The 19,125-nt window shown below is 38.0% G+C and overlaps 1 protein-coding gene across 1 annotated transcript in view; it reads right to left on the reverse strand.

The window, feature by feature from the left end:
• Nucleotides 1–1,327: 1,327 nt before the first annotated feature.
• LOC101860479 overlaps nucleotides 1,328–19,125 on the reverse strand; it is a 19,983-nt gene continuing 2,185 nt past the window's right edge. Inside the window, exons 2-6 of the mRNA XM_035968139.1 lie at nucleotides 11,788–11,981; nucleotides 11,315–11,428; nucleotides 10,287–10,401; nucleotides 7,890–8,013; nucleotides 1,328–7,408 (exon numbers count right to left, since the gene is read on the reverse strand). Of these exons, the coding sequence (XP_035824032.1) occupies nucleotides 6,793–7,408; nucleotides 7,890–8,013; nucleotides 10,287–10,401; nucleotides 11,315–11,428; nucleotides 11,788–11,874 (1,056 nt within the window). The 5' untranslated portion in view covers nucleotides 11,875–11,981 and the 3' untranslated portion in view covers nucleotides 1,328–6,792. The remainder of the gene's footprint in view (nucleotides 7,409–7,889; nucleotides 8,014–10,286; nucleotides 10,402–11,314; nucleotides 11,429–11,787; nucleotides 11,982–19,125) is intronic.

The raw sequence follows: 19,125 nt of genomic DNA on the forward strand, positions 1-19,125 counted from the left end.
TATAAAATGGCACAAAATATGTCAATTTTTGTTTTCATCAAGGACTCTCAAGACATAGAAGGTACCAAACTTTGGCGGCCATTTGCTCGCTAATTTTACATCTGAAACCAGGCGACCCTCACCTCTTTCAATTGCAAATATCTCGACTTCTATTCACATAGACTGATTTTTTTTTTTCACCAAACACAAGGCAAATGAAGAGGCTTTAAGATGATATCAATAACCGCATATGCCCAAAATTTGACGAGCGCCTGATTCCATCATGTCGAGCCACATTTCAGCATCATGTTGTTGAGTTTGTAGATGCTCATTGCTAAACGTTATCTCAAACTGTCACTAAAGAATGAAAAATACACCTGGAAGTTGACAAAGAAATATTTGGACAAGAAAAACACTCATTACACAAGCCGCTGTTTGCAAGGGTACCCTTGAAAGATTATTCTAAAACTTAATTCATTTGTTATTTTGGGACGAATCATTAAAATAAAAATACCACAATGCTCAGTTGAGCTCTGGATTTTAAAATACCAAAACTTCCTAGACAGGTTTACAGAGCTTACATACACTCACCACCACAACAAGCATCTAATAGACAAAATACAACATGATACGTCTGATAGTCATGAGTTTTATGTTTTAGTAAGGTTTTACGGCACTCGCAACTGCATAAGGTCATATAAGCGCCAAGGGGTGGATGTCAACAGAGAAGTCTAAACGGGAAATCAGGCTTACTCTGCTCACCTTTCTAGCCTCAGCAACACAAAATCTGCTTCCACTATCAAGGCACCCCGAAAATAGCAGTTCACAAGAGAGTGACAAACATACAAAAGAGGTAGAGGAAAATGACAATGGTAAGGATGAGGAGAGAAAAAGCAGCAGTTCCTCCTATGTTGTTCTGCAACAGTATAAGCATGACATTGTAAATCAGCCCATTTACAATTCTGCTGTGCATAAGAACATGTTAATATCACCCCTTTGGGAATGGCTTAAAGTAGTAGACAACTTCAGTCAGTAGCACTGCCCTGGTGGGGGACTAGTCATGAGTGAAATCATTTTTGACATATTTCATTCATATATACACTGCAGTCTGTATTATTGTTTGCACTTACTTTTTTGCTGGTACAAAGAGGAAGTACAGAGACAGGAACACAAACAATAAGACAACGCATTTAAAACAATTTACACTTGTCATATCTGGCTCCATTCTTTTCTTTTTGTTTTAAGTTGAAAGAAAAATTGGACAAATCTTCCAGAAGAGTAGACCTGCAAAACAACATTCCCCCCTGGCAAGGCAGTCAAATGTTTCATCAAATGAACTAACATTCTATGCTTTTACTTCTCTTTTATTCAGTGCAACATAGATCTATGTGCTTCATGGGTTGAACTCACTCATAGGCCAAGCACAAAAAGCAAACAAACCATAATAAAAAATCTTTTTAAAAAACAACGAAAATAAAAAATGAAGACAAAGAGTAAAAACAGTATGGTTTTTTTCCCTTTTGGTGTTTTCCCTCTAAAAGGTCTTCCACCAATAGGACAACTGATTATTTGTACGTAAACTGGCAATGTTTTATGGAGAGAAAGCTATGTTTAAGGCCATTTTTAGTTTCAGCTGTATGCATCTGTTTTTAATTCATTGGATAACAGAATCCATTTTTGTGAAGTTCCAATTTGTGTTTTGTAACTATTCATAGGTCAAAACACACCTATAGTTATAACAAACGCAAAGAAAATTGAAGAGTGTAATGTTTTTACCATGAGTTGAAATTTTGCATACAGCCCCATCATACATATAATTTCTGTAAAAAAATTTATCAGTTTTTTTTTCCACTACATTTTCTAGTTTTTGAATGAGAACAGAATATCTAAATCTGTTATAAAAAGTAAAAAGCAATACATTTTGTTCAATCACGAACTTGTCTGTTTAAAAGTACTTAAATTTTTGTCAAGCCAGAAGCCTCTGTCACAGAGATGCTTACAATTACATGTAAACTGGTAAAAATTTCATAGCCCTGGGATCAAAACTTCAAAATACAGAATGCTTTAAAAAGTATGTCATGATAAAAACACAATTTTGAGGAAAATGCAAAAATGACAGAAATTTACACAATTCTAAAACTCACTGTTTACTTTTGGGCAAATTCTTTCAAACTTTCTGTATTTTCGCACATAGCCAACATCAGCAATACATTTAAATCAGACCTGTAAATTTCTATGGTGTCTTTCCCATGGATAGCCTAGTCTAAAGGTTCTTTCATTCACACATGCTATGGATATGACATGAAACTGAAAAAGTACCACAATAATCAAGTATGTTATATAAATATTCAGCCAATATTGTGTCAGATCTTGCACTTGCACACTTGCAGTCAGTCTACCCAGCCATAGAAATGGTGATACATCTTAAAGTTTATTTCAGCTTAACTTTATTACCTGTGACATAGACTATTTCACTTTGCTTCTTCTTTGTTTAGCATCCCTCTTTAAACTTACATGACATCCAAGGTGCTGCTCATCAGAATAGACCCAAATCGTAAGCTAAAGAAATCCTTCAGCGTCCACACTTTCTACTTACTGGTTCATTAAAGACGCAGCTGGGGAACTAATTTAATTTTACAACCTCATTATATATATATATAATATACAGTCCAACCTGCCATGACGGCTACCAGTATAATACGGCCACCCGAACAAACGGCCACTTTCCATTTCCCCCCTTGCGTTTTCTTCTAAATATTTTAACTGTGTAAAACGGTCACCTGTCCAACGCGGCTGTGGCCACCTTATTTTATCAACCCACGGTCAACTTTACTTGCCTCAGACGACCAGGCGTGGTCACTCATCGCCCGACGCTTCGTCTTAAATTTTGAATCGGCCCCTCACGCTGTGGACAGGCGTCTTAATCCATTCACTTGTCATTATTATAAGTCCCTCCAAAGAATGTTTACCCAAGTTGACCAATGGGTAGGCCTAACAATAAGTTTTCAGCTGCTGGTGAGGGAAGCATGTCATCCGTCATAACCTATAAGCCCCGCCCACAGCTCATGCACAAATCATATGTGAGGTGACTGATCACTGTTTTGCTGATCTAATCAGTATCAAAGTAACAATGGACGTTGACGTGAACCTGCGACAGAAGCGTCGCTTGTTCTCCGAGTGGTGGCGACCCGTGTATTTGTCTTACCATGGCACTCAGTCTTCATCGTCTTACTTACATTACATTATATTTCATTTATTTTACAATTGCACAAAATGAGCAACAAAAAGAAATCTAACCAAAAAACAAACCAACAAAACAACAACACGAAAAACCCTTCTTACACCAGCCACCTCCCTTTTTCAAAAGAAAACAAAAACCCTTTTGAATTAGCCAAATTATATTTCGTTTATTTTAATTTTTACCTTTGCACAAAATCAGCAACTAAAAGTAAAGAAAGCTAACCAAAAAACAATCCAACAAAACAACACGAAAAACTCTTCTTACACCACCCACCCCCCCTTTTCAAAAGATATCAAAAACCCTTTTGAATTAACCTTAGGGCAGTCTAAAGCCTGAGATTAACCCGGTTTGGACCTCAGAAGAGAATGGTTAGCTTTCTTCATTTTGATCAGTCCTGCATAAGACAGCCACCTGTATTATACGGCCACTTTTCTCCTGGACAATGGGTGGCCGTTTTACAAAGGTTTGACTGCATATATATACACATATATATATGTAAATATATATACACACACACATATTTACATTATCAGGCAACATTTCAAAGTGAAAAATGGGACAAAATTCCCTTAACAACACTTTAGTGTTTAGTTTTCAGCTTTTACAGCAGCAAACATTGAAACAAATTTGTGGCATTGGACAAATACCAGAGATGACATAAGTAGATCATGTCTGTTCATTCAGCTGTACCCAGTCACTTGTGTACCTTAAGTTCCTACAATAATAATAAATCATTTGTGGGGTTGATTCGTTACAGAAAGGGTGTGGGTTTTTTTTCTAAATCAATTTAGGTGTTTTTAGGCTGTAAGGCTCACAACCGAAAGGTCATGGGTTCGAACACCATCAGGGGTCTAACGCTGTGTCCTTGGGACAAACTTTTTACACAAATTTTCCTCTGGATCGATAACAACAACACCACAAATTTTACAAACTTCACTCACATAGGAATGGGTACCTAACTCTTGACAGAGAAAGATCTTGTCATCTGGTTAATGTTACAGAGCTTAATCGACTGCTAGCCCAGTATGCTTTCCGGGAGGCTGAGAATGTTTATGAATGTTTTGAGATCTGCAGGGCTAATATAGAAGAGTGTACAGCGCACAAAGCTTGCTGATGAGTGGGGAAATGTGCAACGTAAAAATGCTACTTACTATTATTAGTTTTACACCCCTATCAACACAATTTAGATCACTCAAGACCAACCTGGGCTGAGACTGAGATGGATACTACGTCCCAGCAAAATGACAAAGATATTCAATAAAACATTTCCCAACAAGGGATCCAAACTCAGGTTTTCAGCATGCAATGGCAAAGCACGGAACCATTACACCACAGACGCCAGTGAAATGATGTGTGAGCTGAAAAGGGGTGTGGAGGTTGTTACAGTAGAGAGTGTGGAGTACTTAAGCAAGACACACTAATGATAAAACTCAGAAAGACGGGACAAATACCAGATCTACCACCAATTCTACCAATGCAAAAAAACCTTCCCCACAAGTTACAATGAATCATAAACTTAGCTCATCAAGACAGCTCAACAATGAGGAAACAATTTTTAAAAAAGGCGAGGAATAGAACTCTGAAAAACTATTCATTCACTTTCATTTTTGGTGACATCTATTGGCGTCTAAATATACTGTTCTTGTATAACTACGGTTTACATTATACTGATGGTTTTCCATTTTCACATGCTAATAAATAGAAACAAAAAACCCCTAAAACAATTACGGCTTTCTTTTAGAAGTTTTCCTCAGATTCCTTGAAACTCAGCTAAAAAAACAGAACAAGGTTCCTTAAAATTAAAAGATTGTTCCAGATTTACTGAAACAAATTTGCACCACTCAAAAGACATCAAACAATGACAAGAGAAAAAAAAGGGCAAAATATGCAAGTTGAGGAATTTCGAACAGAAAGGAAATTATATCAAAAGCATGAGCACTGGAGGCAAATAGATTGCATTTCGTGAGCATGTTTATGTACAAAAAAAACACAACAAGACCACATTACTTTCACCTAAAATACTGATGCAGGGTAGTTCAACACAAGGGAATTTGTTGATCTTAACAAATCTCTCGTCCAAGAAGATAAAACAAACCTTCAATCATACTTCAGAAAACGTTTGAACAGTACAGGAACGACCAGAGCAGAAGGTCAGTGAAACTATCAACCAACCCAAACTATTTTAACATTCATTACAAAAACATCTCTTCACTGCTCCTACCAAGGTTGACCCACAACTGAAGATTTTCCTCAAGACTTCAGAGAGCAAAAGAAAATTAAAATGTAAACTGATAAGACTTTAATCTGATATACATCTTTCCATACAAAGCAAAATGTCTAAAGAAGTAACGCTCATACAAAAATATTCCTCATTTCTTTAAATTTTTAAACATATATGTTTATAGAGATCTATATATACATATCTAGTGGAATGTACATTTTTTTTCTAAGTTATCAGGAGAATAACAGGTGATTCCCTGGATATTTCAAAGACTTACATATACCGGTATATATATATATACCAATACAAACACGGCTGAGAACATTATTATAATATATAGCTTGGGGGAATGAAGTACGTGTGTATGTATTATACACAAGGGAAAACATTTTTTTGTTCTAAAAATGCAGTCTCTCCACCAAAAATGCACCCTTCAGGACACAGCAGTGCTGCCTACAGTTCCACTTGCTTGAGATCCTCATTTCACAACGGGTTCATGATGTTGGACAAAAATACAACACAATTTATGTACATCAGGACATCAGCTTTGTGAAAGTTTTTGCAAGAAATTTTATGTAGATGGCAAAGCAACAACAATCACAGAACTTCACAGGTGAGCGGTTAGAAATCTCTTCCTACCAACTCAGCCCAGAGAGCCATATTAATATAATTTATATTAAATATTTTACAGTGCAGCAACAACACTCAAGAAAAAAAGGAAAATGATGAACCAGACTCAATCTTTCTTCCTTAATCTCTCTATAGCACCGACCTTATCAAACTTATGGCAGAAATTCATCTTTTCAAATCTTCCATGACAAAGCTCAGAGTCCACAAGAATTAAAAACAATTCATAGCTTTACCAAACAACTTCTTTTAAAAATAGTCACCATTACCATTCAAAATCATAACTTTCAACCAATTTTTGTAACTTTGCATTGTAGAAATGAAAAGATGACTGCAAACAATAACAACAAAAAAGCATAGCAATGAGAGAGACAACAATGAGAAGTCTCGAGATAGACAGGAACAGCTTATCCTCTCTAGCCAGTTGCTGATTCCCTTTCCTCACACTTCCCATTCATATAAAACACTAAAACATTGCACAGTCACTATATTGTCAACAGTACAAAAAGAAAAATTAAGCAGAAAAATTTCTCTGTTAACTTTGGAAACCATCAATTAGACTCTAATGTTCTTGCTCATTTTTGCCCTCCTTAATTGCAACAGCAGGGAAACAAAGCCTTTGCGATAATCATCACAACAGAAGTCAACTCCTCAGAATAATATACACATCACAGGTTGATTCTATAATACACACTAACACACAACTACCAAGGAACTGAACCACTCAACTTGTTCCTACATGGATGCAGGCCCCCTTCCTTTTTTCCTCTGGTATACCTGAGCATTTGTTGCATGACAAAGGCAGAGCAGTCAGAAACAAATCTTTGACTTCCAGCTCCGAGTCCCCTCCATCTTGTTTGTCTTTTTCCTCCTGAGACGTAGACAGACCATTAGCGGAAGGCACCTTGGCCAGGGGAGATCTTGAGCCAGGGACTCTGGGTTTGTGGTTAACCCAGGACATGCTTCCCTGTGGCACCCATGAGAAGCCAATGTTCTGACATGTGGTGATAAAAGCAGAGTCTTTCGTTTTGATAAAGCCATAGGCCGTCTGGTGTTTTTCTAACAGCTTCCGCGTAAGGTCTCGGAGGAGTAATACACCCAGGTTAGCAGTGTGATAGGCCGGGTCAACAAACAGGTTGGCCATAGAGCCATTGTACTGCATACAGATGTATGCGACTAGCTCACCATCCGTGGTGGTGATGGCGCTGTTATCAAATTGCTCGATGACCTGCTGAAAATACTCCACAAGTCCGTCATTGGCACGGTAATGTTTCCAATGGTCACGGATCATCTCTGCATGCTCCTTCTTCAGTTCTGTCAGTTGCATACCTTCAGGGGCACTGTAAATAGGAAGACAAGCTATTGAAAGATTGTTAAGAATTTGTTTAAGATTCTTCAAAATAACTTTGTATTGGATTTTTTTTCCCAATCACATCTAAACACATGCACAGGCACCTTAATAGAATAACTTACGTCAAAACTTTTACACAAACGAGAAAATAATTTGAATGCTACATCCAGATTCCATTTAACATCAAATGTTATAAAAAATAAGGTAAACCTTACATGGCGTAAAACGTGTTCCCTCCTGATAGTTGGCAGAAGAGAACACAGATAATATGCACAGCTAGGGCACAGAAAAAACAACAAGTAGCTTCTGTAATTATATAAAAGACAACATGGATTTGAAACGCCCACAAAATAATTGACAAGACAGAGCAAGATGACAGACTGATGAAAAATAAATGGACTGGGGAAAAGACTAGAAACAAATATCTGTGGGAAAAGGCTAACATACTAAAGACATCAGCCAATACTCACACTGCTGGTTCAGGTGGATCAGATTTTGTCCATGCATACATGAACCTGTGCTCGACCGACGTCACTTCCCCATACTCCTTTCTGCTTTTGTCTTGTATCACTGGCACAACATCATATGGGATACCTGAGGGTGAAATTGTTCTGAATATATGAAGGACATCACTGCAAAAGATGATAAGTGTCTTTACAGTGAAATGATTCTTCTGAATACACGAAGGACATCATGGCAAAGCCTGATAAATATGTTTAAGGTGCTTCAAGGACAGCACATTTTAATAATTTACTTCTCAAACAATATATACTGTGTATATGTGTCAATCCTAGGTGGCTTGCTCAGACTAAAGCCTGTAAAAATAATATTGACAATAGATTAATAGATTAAGAGATAAGTCAACCATACCAACCACTGTGGCTTACAACCTGGACCCAGTGATAGACAAAGGAATCAATTGATAGTCAGAGGCACAAACCACACACTTGGAGAGAGAGAACCAGAAGACCAGGCAGCAGACAGAAATACCAGACCAAGGTACTACCATATCATTGAATGAGAACTGTCTTTTCCCCATGACAATTCCCATTGGCCATGGAACACTATCTCCATTTTAAAAGTTTACAACCTTGACAACATCAAACAAGTTAACCTAAAATTAAGTTAGTATGCAACAACCTGTTAAATTATTGTTCTTAGTAATCTTAGACAGGAGTACAAGATTTACCGCCATTTATCGTAGAATTTTGACAGGGCTTGGTTCAAGCCACATGTTTATCCTTTCCTTTCTTCATTTCACTCTCAGATAGTACTCTCTGGTGTTTACGGATCATATCATACATTTCTACTTTTCATTCCTTTCACTCCTCTTTAGTTTAACATGAATCACAGACTCAACCATACTTTCTCTGCATTTTTTCCTCCACTTTCCATGACTCTTTTTACAAAATCAGTTTTTGGTGGCAAGAGCTTTACATTGATCCTTATGTATAACCAATCAAAGAATGACCTTAGGCAGCACATATTCTCTGTGAAGTGACTATTTCTCCGAAGGCTCGGGAAAATAAACTTGACCTCTATTTCTCCGAATGGTTTCCGTTCTCGAGATTTTAAAGTGATTTTTTCAGAGAGTTCGGCATCATCATTCATTCTGCCATTTTGGGAGGACTGGGAAGAAGCAGTTTTTTCGAATTCAATTTCTAGAGCTAGAGGGGGGGAGGGGGAGAAGGACAGACTCAATGTAATGATATGTACCGCAAAATGTTGGGAACAGATAGCCTAAGAGGAAACTGTTGGTGATAGTCAAAGAGTAAGGGCGACCGTTCAACCACAGTGATGCAGCCACTTTCGACCGTAAATTCATCAACAACATCAGCTAGAATCATAGATCTCTCCATTTCAGATAAACTTTTCTCCTGTGATTCGTTGAACAAGTACATTATAAGTTCTTCGAGCGCAACTGATTAGGCTTACTTGACTAATCTTTAATCCTACAGAGACCTATCTAGTGTTTTACAGCATTCACACATGTTGCACATCATAGAACTAGGTCTAACTAAACATTACATGCAGTCACCCAAACACAAGTCAGAAACCCTTCTCTCAAAGATGCATTTCCAGTGACCAATCAAAACACATTTCAGTTCCCCAACCCCTCAACATTTCACCAACTAGTCCTTTAGACCTACGTGTCCGTGGAAAGTTGGGTGAGAAAACAAAGTCTGTCACTCTCTTTGTTCGGTGTGAGGAGTAGTCTCACCAAATATCCGGTTTTCTAGGCTTCTTATGCAAGCTGTGCAGGTTGCAGTGAGAATTTCCCCCCTGTCAAGCTTTACCTGTCGGCGTGTTTCGAGGAGGAGCGTGCGTTTAGAAGGAGTGACTGTGCGTTTGTACGTCTAAATTATATAGTAAAAAACCGTCATATGACGAAAGCGTGCGTTTGGCCGGAGCGTGCTTCTGTATGGCATGTGTTTAGGCAGAGACTACTGTACTTCAATTGTGGTTGGGGCAACGTTCCTGGACTATACTTCATTTGAAAATGCCTTCAAAAGGTACTGCGAGAAAACAAGACTGTTCGACTTTGGCAGTAACCTATTTTCCATTTAGTCACCCCTAAAGCAAAAACTTTTTTTTTTAAAGTTTTTTTTAAATACCTCACCCCCCCCCCCCCCCCTCACACCTTAGGTGCCTACACACACACACACACTCTCACACACACATAAGCACGCACACTCTCACATACACACACATAGGCACACACGCACGGGCCACTCCATTCGCAAATAACCAAAAAATCTCAAGATCGGAAAACGGAAACCGTTAGGAGAAATAGAGTTCAAGTTCATTTTCCCGAGCATTCGGAGAAATAGAGCCCACCTATTCTCTGGAACAGACACACTAAATACCTGTGAATATAGCTGGCTTTGTCCAGTCCACAACACAAGGTCTTTGTATGAAGAACTTGAAGTCTTTAGTGCTCTTAGTATGGCACATGTGATAATGGCGGAAATAACGAGGCACCTGTTTGGACAACAAAATACATGACAATGATTTTAAATACCAAAACTTGTCTGACAGACACAAACCAACAAAGCTTGTTATTCTATTTACAAAGAGTCTACATAACAAGAGGGTCCACTCCTCTCTTTGAGCCAATTAAAAAAGTGTCCTCAAAATTCGGTGGCGCTCTCTTCGCAAATGCGCACCCTTTGGGAACAGAGTTACCCTACTTGTGTTTAGAAAAATCAAAGTGAAACCAACAAGTTTTTTAATAAATAAGAATTCAAGTTTCGGAAGAACGCTTTTTTACAATGGTTACGCTGACAAAAAACCTCTTTCGAAGGAAGGGGTGACTGTTTTCTTCGTTTAATTTGACTTTAGAATGAAAGGCGAGAGGTCATTAAAAATTTTAAAAACCTAACTGAACGAACCCGAACAGCTGATGAACAGCAGTCGATCTGCGCACGCAAGGAAGTGCTATTCCAATTCTTCTTCTGGAGAAACGAAAGAGAGCTTTAAAACAGACTGCAGCGCCATCTGAAGCAAAGAACGGACTTCCGGCGGATACTTTTTTGGCTGAGTGGACCATCTTGTTATGTACTATCTTTGCTATTTATAACAAAATGTAAATACAAATTTCACTTGACCAACTTGTAGGACACATTTTTTGAAAATACATGGTTAATTTAACATGTCTGCTGCAGTGGCGATGCTTAGAATTGACATCACATACCACTTTTTACACTGACAACTGGAAATCTGAAATCAGTGAGGCATACAGACAAAAGAAACATTTCTAAAAAACAAAGAAACAAACAAACTATTTTTAAAAAACGGAAAACCACCAGGACAAAACAAACACGTTAATAAAGAAGCTCCATGCAAACAAAAAAATTGACAAAAACGCAACAAAAAACCAAAATTTTCAGTTTACCGATTCAAAAGACTTTGGTCGTAACATGATGCATGTCCAATTTGGCCATTGGTCTACGATAACTTCAAACCCAGTCAACAGGTTGTCCATATGGTTCGATAACACATAATAAATCTGAGGAACAAAAGAATATGACATGAGGCATTTGGTATGAATTTAATGCCCCCATATACAAAAAGGGTATCCTCATTAACCCTGTCCAATCACATGCTCAACAAGACGTGTGCACGCACCGGAGCTCAGAAATCAAACACAAATGATAATACACCATAACAGGGAAACACAAACAGGCTAAATTCTCATATACTTGCATAACCTTACAGAAAAATTGAAGAGGATGGTCATTAATTTCATATTTCTCAAAATTAACCTGCTACGATCACAGACAAACCAGAGCCTCAACTTCATAATTTCTTCAACAACACAATCTTACTTGTACAAGTGTTCAGATAAAGCTAGGAAGGAACACTTACCTTAGCAGAACCTGGTAAACTGGAATGAAGCTCCCAACGTAAATCCTGTGATTCCTCTGCTGTCAGGGTGCGGTACATGACGGACATCCTCACAGCCTATTCCCGATCTCCTCCACCAGATCCCCTTTAGCTCACTTAAACAGCCGTCCTTCCTTTTAGCAGATGATGAAGTTTGTAAGTGCAGCAGCAAATTTCTGTGCTCAAAACAAAAACAATGATCTATATTATAATCATGCAGGTCTCATAACTTACTGGCAAAATTAATTAGATCTAAAATTATTTCTAAAATGCATTCAAATTTATTTCATTTAAAAAGTTACCATCATCAAGGAAACTTTACCACGCCAAATAAATTCTGATCAAGGAAACGTGGTGAAAAAGTTGAGTTTCCAACTATATCAATGCCACACTATAAATAATATAGTGTCTGCACTATCTCCATCCATAAATAAACGAGACCAGAAAAACATTAACTATTAGGTTTGTTAAATTCAAAGGCTTCATATCAACATCAACATCTCTGTTATATTATCCTGATATATAATGTAAAATAGATTTACATTATAATGTAATCTTTCAACATCTAACTGCGCACCAAGATTCGATTCTTTAACTCCAACGTCAAGTCTATGCTCCTCTACGGCTGTGAAACTTAGGAGACAACAAAGACAATACTGAATAAAGTCCAGACTTTCATCAACAGATGTACGAGGAGTATTCTAAGAATAAGTGGCAGGATAGAATAGAAATGAAGAGCTGTGGGAAAGGACAGGACAAAAGGAAGTAGAAATAGGACAAACAAAGTGGCGATGGATGGGACACACCTTAAGAAAGGTGGAAACATACAAGACAATCACTGCAGTGGAACCCCCAAGGAGCACGAGGCAGGGGTAGGCCACTGGAAACATGGAGGAGATGCGTGGAAAGGGACATGAGAGAGATGAAGCTCACTTGGAACAAGCTTGGAAGGGTGGCCCAGGACAGAGATAACTATGGAAGGAGCTTGGCCTACCCTGCCAGGGGTGAAAGCCATTGATAATTGATGATGTAATCCTTGTTCAATAATTCACATTCCAAAGAGCAATCTATAACAAAATAATATAGCTGTCACAGGTAAAAATCTGAGAAATGGAAAAATACAACAAAAAAAGGTAGTCTACTTTGCAAAATTGAAATACTCAAGGCAACAAAGTAATTGATTCTAAACCTGGACTGAAATTAAAACAGCTAAAGTTACAAATTAGGCGTTTGCAATTCAAAATACCAACACCAGTAGTTGTCAAAAAGAATTCCCATTTCACTGACAACAGACTACATCAAAGACAACGAATACAATAATCCTGAGCCATCAAACCATACATAACTTTTAGTCTGAGAATAACTGAACTGTGTAGAGGATAAATCCCAAATAGGCCCTGAAGCACCATTCTTTGACTATTGCAGACTACTGAATCAAAGTTGTGCCATAAATGCCAAAATAGTTATATTATACTTACATACAAAAATGTTAGACAAACATGTATTTTAACTTTAACCAGACAAATGAAATCCACTAAAGTTTAGGACAAAAAAGAAGGGGGGGCTCTCGTAGCCTAGAGGTTAAGGTGTTGGCCTCTCATTCAAAGGTCCCGGGTTCGAATCCGGGTAGTGACCGAAAAATTTTCTTCTCTAGATTTGTCTCCTTTCACCTCATTTCCTGCTCTCTAGCAATGTTCTGTCGTCTGCTTTCGTCTCCTCTTTGTGCCCCCACCCCCTCACCTCCTTTGCCCCTTCCTCTGGGCTCCTGATTCCATCTGCAGCCTTTCTATGGTACTCCTTCGCTTCTTCTTACTGCTGTCTTTCAGCCACACCCCTGATCTTCTGGTAGGAAAGATCTACACCTAGCCTTCTCTGACAAGGGCGAAAAATTTCAGAGGGCCCGTGTGCAAGTTGCGCACGTTAAAGATCCCTTGATGGTATAAAATCAATAAGAGTAGGCTTCGGCCGCCACCCGGGCAAAAATTCAAAATTTCCTACCAACTGAAAATATTAGGTGTGTCCCGCACGCTCATATGACCTTATGTAGTTGCGAGCGCCGTAAAACACTTTACAAAAACAAAAAAAGAACTTTTCAGATGGTAAGATGTGGGTTGCGACAAAAGTGTTCGTGTATAATTAATAAATATTATAACATAACATTAACAGTCAAATAGCCTTACAATACATTAATTACAATTACGAAGTTCCATCTGACATTTTTGGCCATTTAGTTACCAAGACCTTGAGGTCAGAAACCAAACGTTCTATCTGCTCTGTCATACTCAAAGAATGGCATTCGAAAAAGCTTGACGTTTTGTGAAACTCAAAAAACTTTTTACGTCAAATTTCTCAAAAGTGGGTACTTAGCAGGGATAGAAAGAACTTTCTTGTAATTCTAGGGTAGCGAAATGACTTTAAAAGATCAAATTTAATGAAAAGTGCAAAAAAAGGATTTAAAGAACACTACAAAAGCCTCGGGCAATTACTGTTATAATCATTAAAGATAAAACACTACTTCTGGAGAGTCACACAAGCACATTTCTGTTTCATGGTGTATAGCAGCCTACCCATTTCATACGATATCCCTCACGCTCTTGACAATGATATACAGACACTCACAAACAAAAATAGAATCTAATAAATTAGGGAGTGTATACAGACCCGGTAACCGCGAACAAAGTCACAAAGTATACAGACCCGGTAAGGGAACTCTTAAAATTTGTGATTTCGGAAAGTTTCAGCACCCTCTTGGCTCAGGGTAGACCTAGGTTCTTCTAGACTTTCCGATTTCTTCTCTAGATACGAAGCGACGATATTTCTCCGAACGCTCGGGAAAATAAACCGGATCTTTATTTCTCCGAAAGTTCTCGAGATTTTTGGGTTATTTGCGAGAGTTCGGCGTCATCTTTCATTCTGCCATTCTGCGAGGACTAGGAAGATGTATTTTTTGCATCGAATTCAATTTCTAGAGCTAGAGACTTTGGCACTTTTTCGGTAGTTCCCACCCCCTGTATTTGAGCCTAGATCTAAATCTAGATCTATACGTTTGATGCGCGGCGAGCTAAGATATAAACCTAACAACTGCAAAACATCATGGTAAAATCCCCTGAAACATCCCACCATTGTTTTTACGAAGTGACTATTTCTCCGAACGTTCGGAGAAATAGTGCCGATCTTTATTTCTCCGAACGGTTTCCGGCTTCCGGTCTCGTGATTTTTTGCCTATTTATTGCGAGAGTTCGGCGCCATCTTTCATTCTGCCTCTGGTCTGGGAAGGAACACCGCATGGCAAGCCCGCCTACAGACAACCTTCTGTAACACCCACGAGACACCCACCACCATCATGCACATGTACACACACAAACTTATACACACAATTACTAAACATGATCAGTGGGCAACTTTTGAACATATGACGAGCTGAGCTGTGGATGGAGAGACAGTGTGAGTGACAGAGCATGTGAAAGAAAAAATGAACGAGTGTATCCACAGGCAACAGCAACTACAAGGCGACGACACCGACCCCCCTGGCCTAGTCCACAGCTCACGAACGAAAGGAATGCAGCTAAGGCAGTGTTTTGCTAATATTATTGTCCATGGCTCGCAGGGTGCAAGGGAATGAGTGATATTTTCTTTGTGTGTGCCTGGAGGGAGGGGGTAGGGTGTGAAAGTCATGCGGACGGGGATGAGCCGCGGGAGAGAACACGGGAATTAAATGAATGAGTGAAACTGAAAGAGAGGAACGACTATGAGCCCTGGAGTGAATGGATCCTGTGTTTCTATTTTTGTATACTTTGAACTGTTACTGAATAAAGGCTGAAATAAAGCCCGAAAAACAAACACACACACGCTCCTCACTCTCCACTTACACACTTACTACCACACACAGACACACTCACACACGCACATGCATACATACACACACACACACACACACACACACACACACACACACACACATACACACACACACACACACACAGGAGAAAATTTTTAGGTCTATATTTATTTCAATTTTCAAGAGCTAGTCTAGAGATTTTTAGATGAGTGTAAAAATGTGAAAATAAAGGTTTCACAACCGAATGAAATCAAAATTAGAACAGCCCAAAAACAACCACAAAAAATAACAAATAAGGGCGTGAGTCCACCTGTCCGAAGAAGATTGGCTGTTTTAACCCTAAATGCGGGTAATTTTAAAACAAAGTACAGGATATTACATGTAAATTATGGAATCACACACATTAAGGGGCCTGCCAGTGTCAGTACATGTAATCGGTTTTGGTGGAACGTACGCTCTAACATAACATATTTAAATCTATATATACATATATATATATATATATATATATATATATATATATATATATATATATATCATAGCCTATATATAATATATATAGCCTAATATATATATAGAATCTAATGAAGGTAGGAACATCAAATTAAATGACGTTACACCATACAACATCCCCCCCCCCCCCCTTTTTTTCCCAAACAAAAAAAAATTGATAGAAAAACAACACATCAGAACAATAACAAGAAAGAAAAAATTCACACTTACAAAATAAAACACCACAAAGAGGAAAAAATAAAAGTAGCTGCATGGAACGTATTCAACAAATCAACGTGGTGACAACATTCGAGAAAGAGACGAAGTGAAGCTAGGTGAACTTTCTTTCAAAAGTAAAGAGGTTCGGTTTCTTTCTTTTTTTTCTTTAATTTGACTTTTATTCCCCGATTCGAGGACCAAAAAATCAAGCCACGATTGATTGGTCGCGGCCGCGACAAACGCAGATGCTAGTTCTATGTGTCGTTATCAATAACCCTCCGTAGATCTAGATCTAGATAGCACACGAGTGAACACAACATATTAAGTTTAAGAGCAGCACCCCTCATAGGCAACACGTCATACTCTAGCGAAAAACTGTTTGGAACTGTAGCATTTCTATATATAAATATTTACTGCAGACATTTTTTGGACTGATTGAACCATTTTGTATACGACAATCTTTGGTAGGCCTATACTATAATTATAGATCTATATAATATCCCAAATATGCGGGAAAGGATGTGATTTCAGAGTGTTCGGAGAAATAGTGCCCAGCTTTATTTTCCCAAAGTTCGGAGAAATAGTGCCTAGCTTTATTTTGCCGAACGTTCGGAGAATTAGTGCTTAGCTTTATTTTCCCGAACGTTCGGAGAAATAGTGAGGGCCTTGTTTTTATTCAGTCAGGCTGAAACCCACCTACTCTTGGGGCCAAAACCTGCGAATAACAATTGAAGGGTGGGAAGTACCGAAAAAGCACAGCGGTTATTAGATAACTGAATCCATAGATACACTTCAATTGTGGTTGGGGCAACGTTCCCGGACTATACTTCATTTGAAAATGCCTTCAAAAGGCACTACGAGGAAACAAGACTGCTCGACTTTGGCAGTAACCTATCTTGCATTTAGTCACCCCTAAAGCAAAGACTAAAATATTTTTTAAAATCCTCCATTCCCCCCCCCCCATGTTCACACCTTACACACACACACACACACGCACATGAAAACACATACACACACACAACACACACATGTGCCTAGGCAGGGTTGATGATTTTTTTAATATTTTTAATAAAAATTTAAAAAATTGATTTTTTAAATTTAAATCAGATTTTGTTTATTTAAATTGGATTTTTTACATTTTTTTTTTAATGTCGACACAGTTTGGGATTTTTTGGTGGTTAAAAGTATATGTTCTTTTAGTGCAAAATGCATTGTCTTTATTTTAACTAATGATTAATTTAAGCAACTGCAAAAGAAAGCCTTAATCTGCTATATCAGTGAATTATGGCTACAGACAAAAAATGAAAAAAAAGGCCAGTCTAAAAGGAAGGATGGGGGGGTAATTAATAATTATGCATAGATAAACTTGCATTTTATTACAGTGTGTGTATGTGTGTGTGCGCTTGTGTTTGTCTAAAAAGAAAAAGAAAATGCTAATTTCAATTATGAAAAAAAAGTAAATTGAATACTGTATTATTTTACAATGACAGGGGGAAAGCAGACTTTTAAACATTAAGCATGATTATATTAGTCTACTAAACCGTATATGATCTGTTTTACAAAACCAAGGAAAGGAATTCTGAATGCATGTTTAAAGATGTAAAAACAGAATACATTTTTTTTTAAAGTGATTTAAATCACTGAGTTTTGTTTTTAAAATCAAGGTGATTAAAAAAAATTTTTTTAATCAACTGATTTAAATCAACTCAACCCTGGGGAAAGCAGACTTTTAAGCATGATTATAATAGTCTACTAAACCTTATGTTTTATGAAACCAAGGAAAGGAATTCTGAATGTTGAAATATGTAAAAACTGAATAAAAATACATTTTTTTAAAAGTGATTTAAATCACTGATTATTATTTTAAAAATCAAGTTGATTTAAATTTTAAAAATCAACTGATTTAAATCGACCTGATTTAAATCAACCCAACCCTGCGCCTAGGCCACTTCATTCGCAAATAACCAAAAAACCTTGATAACGGAAACCGTTCGGAGAAATAAAGCAAGTATATTTTCCCGAGCCTTCGGAGAAATAGTGCCAGCCTATATTAAACAAATGGATCACGGATTTTAACAAACGGAATTACAAAATCAACGCCTAGCCATATCTAGTAACTTAGGAAGTGGTTATTCTCACCCCGGGTGAGAATAACCTGTCTCGTTATTCTCATACCCTCCCTTGTTTTACCGGAAATGACCCAAGATGGATCAGGGCTGAGGTTACAGTCAGGGTTGTCAAATTGGAGCCAAATCCCAGAAATTTGGCTCTTTTGGATTGCATCTGGCCTGGAGAATTTCATTTGGCTCTCTGGCTCTTTTTTGGCTCCAAACTCCAAAAGTTCAAGAAGAAGGGGACAGAAGTGGCAAGAAAAAGAAAGAAAGAAAAATAATTTTTTTTAAAAGGGAGTGTATACAGACCCGGTAACCGGGAACAAAGTCACAAAGTATACAGACCCGGTAGGGGAACTCTTTTGTGATTTCGGAAAGTTCCAGCGCCCTCTTGGCTCAGGGTAAAAAAAACTAGGTTCTTCTAGATCTATGGCCTAGGTTTAGATCCAGACTGACAGATATAAATCATTGATCTAGTTTCGAGGCTAGCCTATATCTAGATCTAGAATCTAGAGACCTAGAATCTAGATCTAAATCTATTAACTGAAGATTGCGGATGTCTTTTCGATGAACGATCGTTTTTCCCCCGTTTTGGAGTCGGAGGAATCACAATTTGAAGAAAAGAACAATGTCATTTAATTTAAATCGAGCAGTCACCCC

This window comes from Aplysia californica, unplaced genomic scaffold (genome assembly GCF_000002075.1).
Source record: "Aplysia californica isolate F4 #8 unplaced genomic scaffold, AplCal3.0 scaffold00041, whole genome shotgun sequence".
Lineage (NCBI taxonomy): Eukaryota > Metazoa > Mollusca > Gastropoda > Aplysiida > Aplysiidae > Aplysia > Aplysia californica.